Below are 14200 nucleotides of genomic sequence, written 5' to 3' on the forward strand. Positions count from 1 at the left end.
GCTTTGCGAGCTTTTGCAGTTGAATGACTACATCTGTCCATCTTTTTGACATGGGTTTCTGCATGGATTGTTTTGCATTCCAGATGATCTTAACATAAGTGGCATCATAGCAGCGGTAGTCATTGTGGCTTTAGTGATTTCTGTCTGTGGCCTTGGCGTGTGCTATGCTCAGAGGAAAGGCTACTTTTCAAGTAAGTAAATTTCAATCTTTGCTAGAAAACTTCTGTGGATATTGAGTTTTCTTCCGAGATACTGTTTCTCCTAAGAGGTTCTAACAAACTCTGGAGAATATTTTTGGTTAACTTTCCTGCAGTAGGAAATGTTCAGGATGACACTCAGGTGAGTCATGAAGCATCGTGGCAAACATAGGGAGGAAAAACAGAGCTGTCTCATTGCAACATTTCAGGAAACACCATGGAATATGTGAGAGGCACCCTGGAGTGGCATAGTGCAGCGATACCAAGAGATGCAACGTGGGTGGATATTTATAGCACATGTACATGTATTTAAGATCCTTTTAAGTTAGGAATTGTACTTCTTAAGATGTAAACTAATTTCTAGTTTTATGATAAAAATTTCATTGGAATAACTCTGTGAAATGTTTTATCAGTGTAGAACAATGGAATGTTAAATGTCACATTTAGCACAAATGTATTTAGAAGAGAATTGTTCAGTAAAACCTAGAAACCTATTGTATTCCAGTTGCTTCTGAGGTTTTGATTTCTTTGGGTTTAGGTCTCTTGGAGCTTGCATTTGGTGATACAGTAGGTTTGAGGTAAATGGATGAGATTTTTAAGTGCTTTATTCTCTTAATGCATTTCTTTACTCCTAGCCATTTTATGGTTAACACTACTTTTGGAAATTAGGTTTAAACATTTTTTTATACCAAAATAAAACTTAAATTTAAAGGGAGTTTCTAATGATACCTATAAATATGTATTGTAAAATGTTTTCATGAATGTGGTTTCAAGGATACTCCCTGTTATTAAAAATAACTGCTCTGTGAGTTAATAAATAGCTGTTCCTTTGTACGGTGTTTCAATCCAGTCCAGTGTAATGTAAACCGGCTGAGTCCCCCTGCTGGTCATCCATGGAAATACAGACAGATTAGATTGCTCATTAAAATTCTTGTCATCTCTTATCTCTACCTGCAAAGGATGTCTGTCCGAGTATTTTTATTAAAGATTTGGTAAACAGTTTTTCTTAAAATAATGAATTACGTAACGATTTTTTGTGAATATTATTAGTTCATTAGCTAGGAATGTTACTCTCATTTTCATCTAGCAGAAAACCTCTCTAGGAGAGTTGTTTTCTTGAACTTGCATTTCAGAAGGGATTGGCAAACTGTGACTCATGGACCAGATCTGGTCTGCCACTTGATTTTTCTATGGACCACAAGCTAAGAATACTTTTTGCAAATAAACTTTACAATCTATCTGATAACAGGGAACTACTGTTGAATACCAATTAAGAAAAATATCCCCCTAAAAGAATTCCATGCTTCTAATTAGTAGACCTGTATTACTAGATTTTGATTATTATTTTTTTATGTCAGTGGGTTTATTGAAAGTTACTTGAGAAAAATCTGTAAGTACTTGGCAAAAAAAATGCAGGTGCTTTTTTTTTTTACTTTTCATCTTTTCATCTTATATTGGAGTACAGTCGATTAACAGTATTACATTAGTTTCAGGTATACAACAAAGTGATTCAGTTATATTATGATTCTTAATTCATTGATAAAAATTTTTGGAAATTTGTTTTCTCTTTTGTTATGTTAGTACCTACTTAACATCTTTGATTTTACCTCTTTGCCCACAAAGCCTAAAATATTTACCTTGTGGGCCCTTACAGAAAAAGTTTGCCAACCCTCCATTTAGAAAGTATAAATGTCAGCAAGTGAGAATCAAAATTGAAACAAGGAATTAATTCCAAACTCATTTTTATATGACTCTGTATCATACCCTATTAATTCTTATATTAATGATATTTACTTACTCTTTTGTAGAAGAAACATCTTTCCAGTAAGTATACTTTCTTAATGCATGCTTTCCCCCATATCAACTGCTTTTTTGTTAATCATCTGTTTAAAGTCAAAAAGTGGGAAGTTGGGTTATTTATGAGGGTTTAAATCTTTGGGCAGTGACTTGGATTCATCAAGGAACACATCCCGCTTCATGTCTACTTGTCAATGATGTTTAATTATCTAGAAGAGAAATGTGCTATGCTTAGTCACTCAGTCGTGTCTGACTCTTTGCGACCCCATGGACTGTAGCCTGCCAGGTTTCTGTGTCCGTGGGATTCTCCAGGCAAGAATACTGAAGTGGGTTGCCATGCTCTTCTTCAGGGGATCTTCCCAACCCAGGAATCAAACCCAGGCATCCCTCACTGCAGGCGGATTCTTTACCGTCTGAGCCTCCAGAGAAGAAATAGAGTCACCGATTTGACTTCTTAGGCATTTGCCCAGTACTACTTGAAAAAATCTTTTTTTCTATGTTTCTCTAAATTTAAAATGTTCAAATAAAATTTTCTTTAGCAGTCAATTTTACATTTAATTGGATACCAATTATGTGTCCAACCCTGTCCTAGGGACTGGTAACACAGCAGTGAACAAAACAGACCAAAAAACCCCTCTGTCCCATGGAGCTTACATTCTAGTAGAGGAAGGCAGAAAGTAAACAAATAAGTATGTCAGGTTGTGATAAGTATAATGGAGAAAAATTAAGTGGGTAAGAGAACAGAGAATGGAGGGAAGGAGTGGAGATTGTCCTTGTAAATAGGTGGTTAGGGGGGGCCTTGCTGATGAGGGCACATCTGAGAAGGTCTGAAGGAGGGAGTGAGTCATGCAGATGAGCGTGAGAAGCGTGTTCAAGCAGAAAGGAGAGAACAAGGGGAAAGGCTGGGCATGTCTGGAGTCTCTGAGGAACAATAAGGGGATCAGTGTGGTTGGAACAGAGTGAGAACAACTTGAGTTGTTCACAGTACTCACTACTGAGTGAGCACAGTGGTGTAGTGGCGGCAGATTACAGATTACACACAACCTCTTCCCGGCAGAAGTTTGGCTTTGGCTCTGAGTAAGATGGGATATCATCAGAGAACCTTGAGCAGAGAGGTAGCATCTTCGCACTTAATTCTTAAAACTCACACTGGCTGCTCTGTTGAGAATAAACTGTAAAGGTGACAAAGGGCGGAGAAAGGAGAGAGACCAGTTAGTTAATTACTAAATAATCTAGACGAGAGAAGATGGCAGATACTCCCAAAATGATGGTGTCAACATTGTCGAGAAGTGATGGTCAGTCAGTTCAGTAACTCAGTCATGTTTGACTCTTTGCGACCCCCTGGATTGCAGCACGCCAGGCTTCCCTGTCCATCACCAACTCCCAGAGCTTACTCAAACTCATGTCCATCAAGTCGGTGATGCCATCCAACCGTCTCATCCTCTGTCGTCCCCTTCTCCTCCTGCCTTCAATCTTTCCCAGCATCAGGGTCTTTCCCAGTGAGTCAGTTCTTCCCATCAGGTGGCCAAAGTATTGGAGTTTCAGCTTCAGCATCAGTTCTTTCAATGAATATTCAGGACTGATTTCCTTTAGGATTGGCTGTCTCTCCTTGCAGTCCAAAGGATTCTCAAGAGTCTTCTCCAATACCATAGTTCAAAAGCATCAATTCTTCGGTGATCAGCTTTATGGTCCAACTCTCACATCCATACATGACTTCTGGAAAAATCATAGCTTTGACTGTACAGACCTTTGTTGGTAAAGTAATGTCTCTGTATTTTAATATGCTGTCTAGGTTGGTCATAGCTTTTCTTCCAAGCAGCAAGCATCTTTTAATTTCATGGCTGCAATCACCAATCGCAGTGATTTGGGGGCCCAAAAAAATAAAGTCTATCACTATTTCCATTGTTTCCCCATCTATTTGCCATGAAGTGATGGGACCAGATGCCATGGTCTTAGTTTTCTAAATGTTGAGTCTTAAGCCAGCTTTTTCACTCTCCTCTTTCATTTTCATCAAGAGGCTCTTTAGTTCTTCTTCTCTTTCTGTCATAAGAGTGGTGTCATCTGCATATCTGAGGTTAGTGATAATTCTCCCAGCAATCTTGATTCCAGCTTGCGCTTCATCCAGCCTGGCATTTCACATGATGTACTCTGCATGTAAGTTAAATAAGCAGGGTGACAATATACAGTCTTGACGTACTCCTTTCCCGATTTGGAACCAGGCTGTTGTTCCATGTCCAGTTCTAACTGTTGCTTGTCTTGCATACACATTTCACAGGGGGCAGGTCAGGTGGTCTGATATTCCCATCTCTTTAAGAATTTTCCAATTTGTTGTGATCCACAGTCAAAGGCTTTGGCATAGTCAATAAAGCAGAAGTAGATGTTTTTCTGGTACTCTCTTGCTTTTTCGATGATCCAGCAGATGATGGCAATTTAATCTCTGGTTTCTCTGCCTTTTCTAAATCGAGCTTGAACATCTGGAAGTTCACAGTTCACATACTGTTGAAGCCTGGCTTGGAGAATTTTGAGCATTACTTTGCTAGCATGTGAGATGAGTTCAATAGTGCGGTAGTTTGAACATTCTTTGGCATTGCCTTTCTTTGGGATTGAAATGAAAACTGACCTTTTCCAGCCCTGTGGCCACTGCTGAGTTTTCCAAATTTGCTGACATATTGAGTGCAGCACTTTCACAGCATCATCATTTAAGATTTGAAATAGCTCAACTGGAATTCCATCACCTCCACTGGCTCTGTTCGTAGTGATGCTTCCTAAGGCCCACTTGACTTCACATTCCAGGATGTCTGGCTCTAGGTGGGTGATCACACCATCGTGGTTATCTGGGTCATGAAAACCTTTTTTGTGTACTTCTTCTGTGTACTGTTGCCACCTCTTGTTAATATCTCCTGCTTCTGTTAGGTCCACACCATTTCTGTCCTTTATTGTGCCCATCTTTGCATGAAGTGTTCCCTTGGTATCTCTGATTTTCTTGAAGAGAACTCTAGTCTTTCCCATTCTATTGTTTTCCTCTCTTTCTTTGCATTGATCACTGAGGAAGGCTTTCTTATCTCTCCTTGCTATTCTTTAGAACTCTGGATTTAAATGAGTATATCTTTCCTTTTCTCCTTTGCCTTTAGCTTCTCTTCTTTTCTCAGCTATTTGTAAGGCCTCCTCAGACAATCATTTTGCCTTTTTTGCATTTCTTTTTCTTGGGGATGGTCTTGATCACTGCCTCTTGTACAACGTCACGAACCTCTGTCCATAGTTCTTCAGACACTCTGTCTATCAGATCTAATCCCATGAATCTGTTTGCCACTTCCACTGTATAATCATAAGGGATTTGATTTAGGTCATACCTGAATAGTCTACTGGTTTTCCCGACTTTCTTCCATTTAAGTCTGAATTTAGCAATAAGGAGTTCATGATCTGAGCCACAGTCTGCTCCTGGTCTCGTTTTTGCTGACTGTATAGAACTTCTCCATCTTTGGCTACAAAGAATATAATCAATCTGATTTCGGTGTTGACCATCTGGTGATGTCCATGTGTAGAGTCTTCTCTTGTGTGTTTGGAAGAGAGTGTTTGCCATGATCAGTGCATTCTCTTGGCAAAGCTCTGTTAGCCTTTGCCCTGCTTCATTCTGTACTCGAAGGCCAAATTTGCCTGTTACTCCAGGTATCTCTTGACTTCCTACTTTTGCATTCCAGTCCCCTATAATGAAAAGGGCATCTTTTGTGGGTGTTAGTTCTAGAAGGTCTTGTAGGTCTTCATAGAACCATTCAACCTCAGCTTCTTCAGCATTACTGGTTGGGGCATAGACTTGGATTACTGTGATATTGAATGGTTTGCCTTGGAAACTAACAGTGATCATTCTATTGTTTTTGAGATTGCATTCAAGTACTGCATTTCTGACTCTTTCGTTGACTATGAGGGCTACTGCATTTCTTCTAAGGGATTCTTGCCCACTGAAGTAGATATAATGGTCATCTGAGTCAAACTCACCCATTCCAGTCCATTTTAGTTCACTGATTCTTAAAATGTCAATGTTCACTCTTGCCATCTCCTGTTTGACCACTTCCAATTTGCCTTGATTCATGGACCTAACATTCCAGGTTCCTATGCAATATTGTTTTTTATAGCATCAGACTTTACTTTCATCACCATTCACATCCACAACTGGGTGTTGTTTTTGCTTTCGCTCCATCCCATCATTCTTTCTGAAGTTATTTCTCCACTGATCTCCAGTAGCATAGTGGGCACCTACCGACCTAAGGAGTTCATCTTTCAGTTTCCTATCTTTTTGCCTTTTAATACTGTTCATGGGGTTCTTAAGGCAAGAATATTGAAGTGGTTTTCCATTCCCTTCTCCAGTGGACCACATTTTGTCAGAACTCTCCACCATGACCTGTCCGTCTTGGGTGGCCCTACATCACATGACTCATAGTTTCACTGAGTTAGACAGGGCTGTGATCAGTTGGTGATGGTATTCTGAATCTCTTTTGATTAATTTTCTGATTGGATGTAGGCTCTGAGAAGAAGAAAAAAATCAGAGATGGCTTCAAGGTCTGGGAAGAATGAAGTGTGAAAGGTTTACTGAAGTGTGAAAGGTTTTGGGAGAAGCATGTTGGAGAGTGGGGTTGAGGGTAGGTGGAGACCTCAGGAGTGCTTTGGAATTTTAACATTTGAGATGTCTATTATACTTCCAAGTAGAGCTAGTTAGTGAGTAACTGAGTATATGAATTTGGAGTTAAGGAAGCATCTTAACTGGAGTTGACCAGGGCTTCCCTGGTGGCTCAGATGGTAAAAAATCTGCCTGCAATACAGAAGACCCAGGTTTGATCCCTGGGTCAGATCCCCTCAAGAAGAGAACAGCAACCCACTCCAGTATTCTTATGTGGAGAATTCCATGGACATAGGAGCCTGGTGAGCTACAGTCCATGGGGTCGCAAAGAGTCAGACACAACTGAGCGATTAGCACTTTCACTCTTCTTAACTAGAGTTAGAAATTTAGGAGTCATTGGTGCATGAGGTCTGTATGAGATCACCACAGTCTCCAGTTTATGTGCAACTGATTTGTCACTGTCCTTGTATGTATGGAAATGTCAGACCCAACCTGGAGTGTATGGGCATTCTTCCCTTCTCAGCCACCATGGCTTCAAATGCCATTGATTTTCTGTTCCTAGATTTGCTCCTCAACGCTGATCTTTGAGCCCCATAGCATCCCAGGACAAGCCCAGGGTGAGGTCCGAGTTAGCAGGGCTTAGCCTTAGTTAGTTCAGGGGTGACCTTGGGAAAGCAGAGTAGCCTGATGATATAGCCACAAACCCCAGGCAATTGTGAAGATTCCTGCTTTTATTAAAATGGAAAGTAATTGTAGGGAGGGTTATGAACAGAGGAGAGACATCATCTTATATATGGAGAAAGGCTGACCACACCATGGTGAGGGAGGTTATTATCTTTCATTGAATCACAGTGTGGCTATTAACCCAGGCAGTAATCTGGGAGAAAATATCTTTATTCCTAGATACGTCTCCTATTTGTCAAATCCATCTCCCTCAAAATGTGTTGGATAATGAATCGGATGTTGCATTAGCCTGCTAGAGCTGTCTTAAAAGTGCCATAGACTAGCGGTTTAAACAATAGAAGTTTATTTTCTCATAGTTCTGGGATCTAGAAGCCCAGACCTCTTTCCTTGACTTAAAGATGGTGCTCTCCCTGTCTTCACATGGTCTTCCCTCCATCCATGTTTATGTCTAAATTTCCTCTTCTTATAAGGATATCAGACATATTGGATTAGGGCCCACTCTAATTAGTTTAGTTAATTTAATTACCTTTTTAAAGACCCTGTCTCCAAGTACAGTCACATTCTGCGGTGCTGGGGGGAATTGGGACTTGAACCTATGAGTATGTGGTGGGAATACAATGCAGCCCATAACAGATAACTGAAACAGTAGTCACTGTGTAAACCTTTTTTCCATGGAAAAAATGAAATTTGAGGTTGTAATGATCAAGCTTTCAAAATGTTAAATCGTGATGAATTGGTGAGTTAAAAGTCAGTAAGTCTCTGGTTTGCATATTCTGCAAACTTTGTTAGTATCTAGCCTGAGGCTACAAGTAGATTCACAGGGCTTCACACATACTGATATATTGTTGCATGCTTTTCTCTGTGAATATTTTCTATAAATATAAGAAATCCGGTTAGGATTGCTGGGGCTTTTTATACCTGGCTAAGATAAATTTTCTTCTTCCTGTTGAGAAAAATGTATGGAGGTAGCATTAACTGAAAGAGGATATGTATTTTGGAATTGGAAGCAATAATGTAGTAAATGTTCTTTTTTATATTCCACAAACAGGAAGAGTAGTTCTGCATCTAAAGCCACTACCATGAGTGAAAATGTGAGTATTTTTAAAGCATATTTATAGAATAAATGTGTTTAGGGAGTCAGGCAGGGAAGTGAATTAATTGTACGGAATTGATGGATTTCTGCATTTAATATGCCTTGTACCCATGTCTACCATTGGTCTTCAGAAGGAACTAAATAAATGTTAGCTCCCATCCCCTGCCTGGGATGGCTGCATTTGTAGAGCAGTGGGGCTTTCCCATCCCATTATTTTCTGTCCTGATGTTCTCTATTGTTAGTCAGCCTTCTTAGCATCATTAGATCCTGCATCGTCAGCTCCATTTTATAGATGAGGAAATTAGGACACGCTTCTCACAGGATGACGATGGCCAAGCTGAGTCCCAGGTACCTTGATTCTTGTCAGCTTGACCGAGCAGATGGCTCCCAGCAGATCTGTGGGTCCAGGACTCTCCTGTGGTTACTCAAAGCTCTTGGAAATTTAAGGGGTATGAAATGTCCTCTGCTTCTGCAGAAAGGAAGATTTCAGAACTCCTTGAAAAGATGCAAGAATTATCGAACTCAGATGGTTAAGGGAACATAATTTGGACGTTTGGACCCTCGTGTACTTTTGATTAGTAAGCACTCCAGAGAAGCAGTCAGTACGATCATTGCTCAGATTTTGTAGCTCTTTGGATGGCTAGTCAGCCTTCTGGACTAGCTTCCAGGAATGCAGTGGGAGGAGGGAGGTTTCCCATGTTTTTGAAGTCGAATTCCTTCCTTGACAAGTGGAGTGCTGCTTCCCTAAATTCCTTAGTACACTCTGCAGGGATTCACTTATATTTCCTTTCAGTAGAGCTTGGGGTGGGGCATGGATATCAGTTTTTTAAACACTTCAGTGACTCTGTTAGGCACTAACCTTTGAGACCTATGTACTAACCCACAGTTTTTTCTACCAAAGATTTAAAAAATTGTCTACTCCAGAATCTATCGTGGAAGTCACTTTATTTTGTGGTTTACAATACTGAAGCCTGTTGTTCCATAGAAGACAAGCAACATGGAACTCCATATTTGCTCCTATAGTTTGTAGAAAAATACTCCTTGAGTGTGGAATAAAATAATCTCATCATACCAAACCAGAAGAGATGGTGGCTGAGATGGAAGAACAGAAGCCTCACTCTTTTTCTTGGTCTTCCTCTTCGCTGCCTTCATTAGCTGAGAACTAGAGTCTCCAGTTCGAGTTCTGCCCTAGAGCAGAGTTTCTCAAACTTGGCACTACTGACACGCTCTTCTAATTCTTAGACAAGAATTTATATAAGAAACAACAGTTTCTTCTAAGGCTTGTCTAATTAATTTTTGTAATTTCACATAATTCTTTGTTGTGGGGGGCTGTCCTGTGTATTGTAGAAGGTGTGGGAGCACCTGACCCCCACTTGCTGTGTGCCAGTAGCATCCTCCTAGCAAACAAGATTTCTCCTGCTCAGATTCCCATTCCTACTTCTTTACTCTTTAGGCAGAGTTTCAGAGATTTGTTTCCTAATATTTAATTATTTAACTGCCCATAAAATAGATTTAATTAAAAATAGATTTTAATTAAATCTATTTGGTTTGTACCTTCAAGATTCTCATAATGGGTATATCTTTGTACTCGTAAGATTTCTATATTTCTTAATATATGAATTAATACATCATATTTAAACTTGATTTTTCTTTCTTTTTCTAGAATTTCAAGCACACAAAATCCTTTATAATTTAAAGGAATCCTACCTTGGCGATACACCAAAATTACAGTTGTTGCACAAGTTATTAAAAGATTATAAAACTCTGCTTTGTCTTACATTCGCAAAGAGGTACATGAGGATATGAAACTGGTATTGCATTATAATCTGTATGACTGCTAAATCACTTGAAATTTTTATACAAATAGTTCTGTCAGCACCTAAAATACAAATCTGGCTTCTCGTGTCTTAACAGAGGTAAAGGAATCAAAATACTTTGTAATATTCTGGGGCTTGTGAAATGTTAAATATCCTAACTTCTAGCAAAAGTTACTAAAATATATCATTCTGGTTGTGAAATTAATCCAGAGAGTATGAAAATATCAGCTACATGCACCCTCTGTGAGAGTGTGATTTAGAGGGTTCAGAAAAATACTCTGACAGACACAAAAGGAGCCTCTGGTCTCATTCCTGCCAGAATCCTCCTTTTCCTCTTATCTAATCCTTATTCTGCTGCTCGTTTATCACTAATCTAGTCACAGAATGATGGCAGAATGGGTCTCATACCCAAGGATTTCACTCTGTGTTTACTTTCATTTCTGAGAACCACAAGCAACATGAAGAAAAATACCTAATTCCAGAGCTCACTTACCTGGTGTGTGTCCTGGATTTCATTAAACATCATTTTGAGACTCAAACCCAAGGGTCTTATTTCACCCTCAGAGCTGGTTGTTGCCATTTCCCTCCCCTGAGACTCCTTTGAAGGGGACCTTGACATCAGAACTCGCCACTGGAGCCGATGCACATAACCCTGTCGATACCTGTCTCTGCGTGATGGTGACTTCATTCATATCTGTCTCTAAAGACCGAACGGTGAAATTTTGCATTCGGCCAAGTCCCTTGCTGTTATGGCCAGTGCTCTGCCAGGCCTTCTTACGGCAAAGTCAGGGATGTGGAGGGGAGGAGTGGTTGTCTAACCAGTAAAATGAGATGAAACAGCTTGAGTTCCCTGTGGTTCCTGGCACCCTGTGCCACACTTGATACATAGAAGACACAGGAGAAATGAAATGAAAAAATGGGTCTGATCATCTGGTTTCTGAACTGATAGATCATGAAGACCTCCAGCTAGTGTTACAAAGTGAAAATTCCAATGATCCATGTAATAGGAGAGCAATTAAATTGTGTTAAGAATAATCATCTAGAACTTATTTTGATTATTCAACTCATATTGAAAAAACAATATGGCTAGGGCATTCCCAGTTCTAGGCAAATCTAGATGAAAAGGTTCCTCACTACCTTTGACAATTTTGAACATGGTTAAGCTGCTTTTGGAGAAGGAAATGGCAACCCAATCCAGTATTCTTGCCTAGAGAATCCCAGGGACAAAGGAGCCTGGTGGGCTGCCATCTATGGGGTTGCACAGAGTTGGACACAACTGAAGCGACTTAGCAGCAGCAGCAGCAAGCTGCTTTTGGACAACAGACCCTGGTGACTCAGATGGTAAAGAATCTGCTTGCAGTGCTGGAGATCTGGGTTCAATCCCTGGGTCGGGAAGATCCCCTGGAGAAGGGAATGGCTACCCACTCCAGTATTCTTGCCTGGAGAATTCCATGGACAGAGGAGCTACAGCTCATGGGATCCCCAAGAGTCGGACATGACTGAGCGACTAACACTTTCACATTTCAAGCTCCTTTTAAAGGGAGTTCACTCTTTGTGCTCAGTGTGTGCTTAAGCTGCTTCAGTCGAGTCCGACTCTTTGTGACCCTAGCAAATCCCTAGGATTCACTGGACTGACAACTGGATTAAGTCCTCACCAAGAGCAGAATATATGCCTGGACATGTCACTAGTCTGTGACATTCAGTGATTCTCACCAGAATTCTCACCCTTCCAACATTTTCAGTAAAGGGCCAAGAAGTAGATAGTTCAAACCATACAAGGCCATATGGTTCCTGCTACAACTGCCTGGACGGTACTCAGCTCTGCCATTTTTCATGCCATTGGAACATGAAAGCAGCCATAACAATAATTTTTAAAAATGGTCTCATTTGTGTTATTTCATAAACAGTAAGCTATTGAGGGTAGCAATATCAATAAGCTCAGATATGCTAATGGAAAAGAGTGACACCACTCTTAAGGCAGAAAGCAAAGAGGAACTAAAGAAAGGGATGATGAGAGGGAAAGTGAAAAAGTTGGCTTAAAACTTAACATTCAAAAAACAAATCTGGTGCCATCACTTCATGGCAAATAGATGGGGAAACAATGGAAAGAGTGACAGACTTTTACTTTCTTGGGCTCCAAAATCACTGCAGATGGTGACTGCAGCCATGAAATTAAAAGACACTTTCTCCTTGGAAGAAAAGCTATGACAAACCTAGACAGCATATTAAAAAGCAGAGACGTTACTTTGCCGACAAAGGTCTGTCTAGTCAAAGCTATGGTTTTTCCATTAGTCATGTATGGATGTGAGAGTTGGACCATAAAGAAGGCAGAGTGCCAAAGAATTGATACTTTTGCACTGTGGTGTTGGAGAAGACTCTTGCGAGTCCCTTAGACTGCAGGGAAATCAAACCAGTCAATCCTAAAAGAAATCAGCTCTGAATATTCATTGGAAGGACTGATGTTGAAGCTGAAGCTGCAATACTTCGGCCACGTTATGTGAAGAACTGACTAATTGGAAAAGACCCTGATGCTGGGAAGGACTGAAGGCAGAAGGGACGACAGAGGATGAGATGGTTGGATGGCATCACTAACTTGATGGACATGAGTTTGAGCAAGCTCCAGGAGTTGGTGATGGACAGGGAAGCCTGGCGTGCTGCAGTCCATGGGGTTGCAAAGAGTCGGACACGACTGAGCAACTGAACTGACTGACTGATAAACAGCAAGCAGTCAGGATCTGGCTCACGTGCAGAGTTTCCCAACTGCCAGTGGACAAGTATTAAAAACAAAACATTTATCATTATAATTCTTAGAGCACTTTTTGTTTCCGTGAAGTAAAATTGTGTTGTATAAAAGTTAGGGCTCTAGAATCTAATAGCAACTTTTGTTTTGATTATATCATTGACTGTTGTAACTAGATTTATTTTTAGTGGGGAGTTTAACCTAACTAAATCTGGAACAATTGTTTTTCAATACAGCCTTACAAAGAGCTTCCTTCATCTCACAGTTGGTTTTGTCTGATTAGAGTCTACATTAAAAATAGCAGAATATGTTCAATTTTTTAGCCCATTTAATGGTGCAGGGAAGAGTCATCCACCTATTGTTGTTTAGTGAAACCCAGGAAACTACTCCCTCTTACTGTCTGTAGCTACAAAGCTGAAGCTTTAGCTGCTCAAGATGAGAGTCTTACGTCTGGGTACCTGCCAGCTTCTCCAGTGCTGAAAAAATGCTCTGAAAATACAATGCCGAAACTATTTATTGAACACTTTATATATGTTGTGGAGGCTGGGTGGATAGAGGTGAGGGTATATAAAATCTCATTCACCTCAATTATTGTATAAAAAGAGGGCAATGTCCTCATTTTACAGATGAGGAAACGAGATGAACTGAGTCAACGACTGCCAAGTTTACAAAACCAACCGAAGAGGCAGAGTCAGTGTGACCCAGGTCCATCTGATCCAGAATGTTCTGCACAAGATGTTTTTTCTCTGCCCCAGCATTCCTTCCTTTTACAGTCTCAGATTCTTTTCTCCAAGGACACCTTCCTTTCATCCTCAGTAACCTCTGGCCCATCCACTCCTGTCTAATCTCACAGCCTGTGACGCTTTGTCCTCCTACCCAGGTTAGAGTCATGATGGGGAATTCCCTGGTGGCCCAGTGGTTAAGACTTGGAGCTTTCACTGCTAGGGGCCCTGGGTTCAATCCCTGGTCAGGGAACTAAGACCCTACAAGCCACATGGTGCAGCCAAAAAGGTTTTTAAAAACGCTACAAATCCATTAAAAAAAAAAGTGTCATGGTGAATCATTTTATCCCCTCCCCACAGATACTCAAATCCTTACTCTTTTTTTCAAGATTGAAGCTGACCATGATAAATACATTTAAATTATATTACTACCACCCAATCTTTAATCAGTTTTTAACCTATTTATTCAGATTCCATCATTCATTGGCACATTTTTAACTACTTTTATCTCCTGCTACTATCTCATACCTTTTGTCTT

The 14200-nt window shown here is 40.3% G+C and overlaps 1 protein-coding gene across 8 annotated transcripts in view; it reads left to right on the forward strand.

The window, feature by feature from the left end:
• The window catches only part of JAM2 (junctional adhesion molecule 2), a 74354-nt gene extending 61162 nt beyond the window's left edge, over window positions 1–13192 (forward strand). The window contains exons 7-10 of one of the 8 annotated variants that reach the window (XR_014073241.1): window positions 84–191; window positions 407–2021; window positions 8339–8381; window positions 10047–10148. Coding sequence is in view for 4 of the 8 variants with exons in the window: in XM_081557451.1 (XP_081413577.1) it covers window positions 84–191; window positions 2006–2021; window positions 8339–8381; window positions 10047–10079 (200 nt within the window). In the remaining 4 variants the exon portion in view is untranslated. Of the gene's footprint in view, window positions 1–83; window positions 226–406; window positions 2022–8308; window positions 8382–10046 lie in introns of all 8 variants that reach the window. The other 7 variants (XM_081557451.1, XR_014073259.1, XR_014073258.1 and 4 more) reach the window with 7 other exon arrangements.
• Window positions 13193–14200: the final 1008 nt, after the last annotated feature.

Source organism: Giraffa tippelskirchi, chromosome 2 (genome assembly GCF_054371585.1).
Source record: "Giraffa tippelskirchi isolate mGirTip1 chromosome 2, T2T-mGirTip1v1.2.pri, whole genome shotgun sequence".
Classification (NCBI taxonomy): domain Eukaryota; kingdom Metazoa; phylum Chordata; class Mammalia; order Artiodactyla; family Giraffidae; genus Giraffa; species Giraffa tippelskirchi.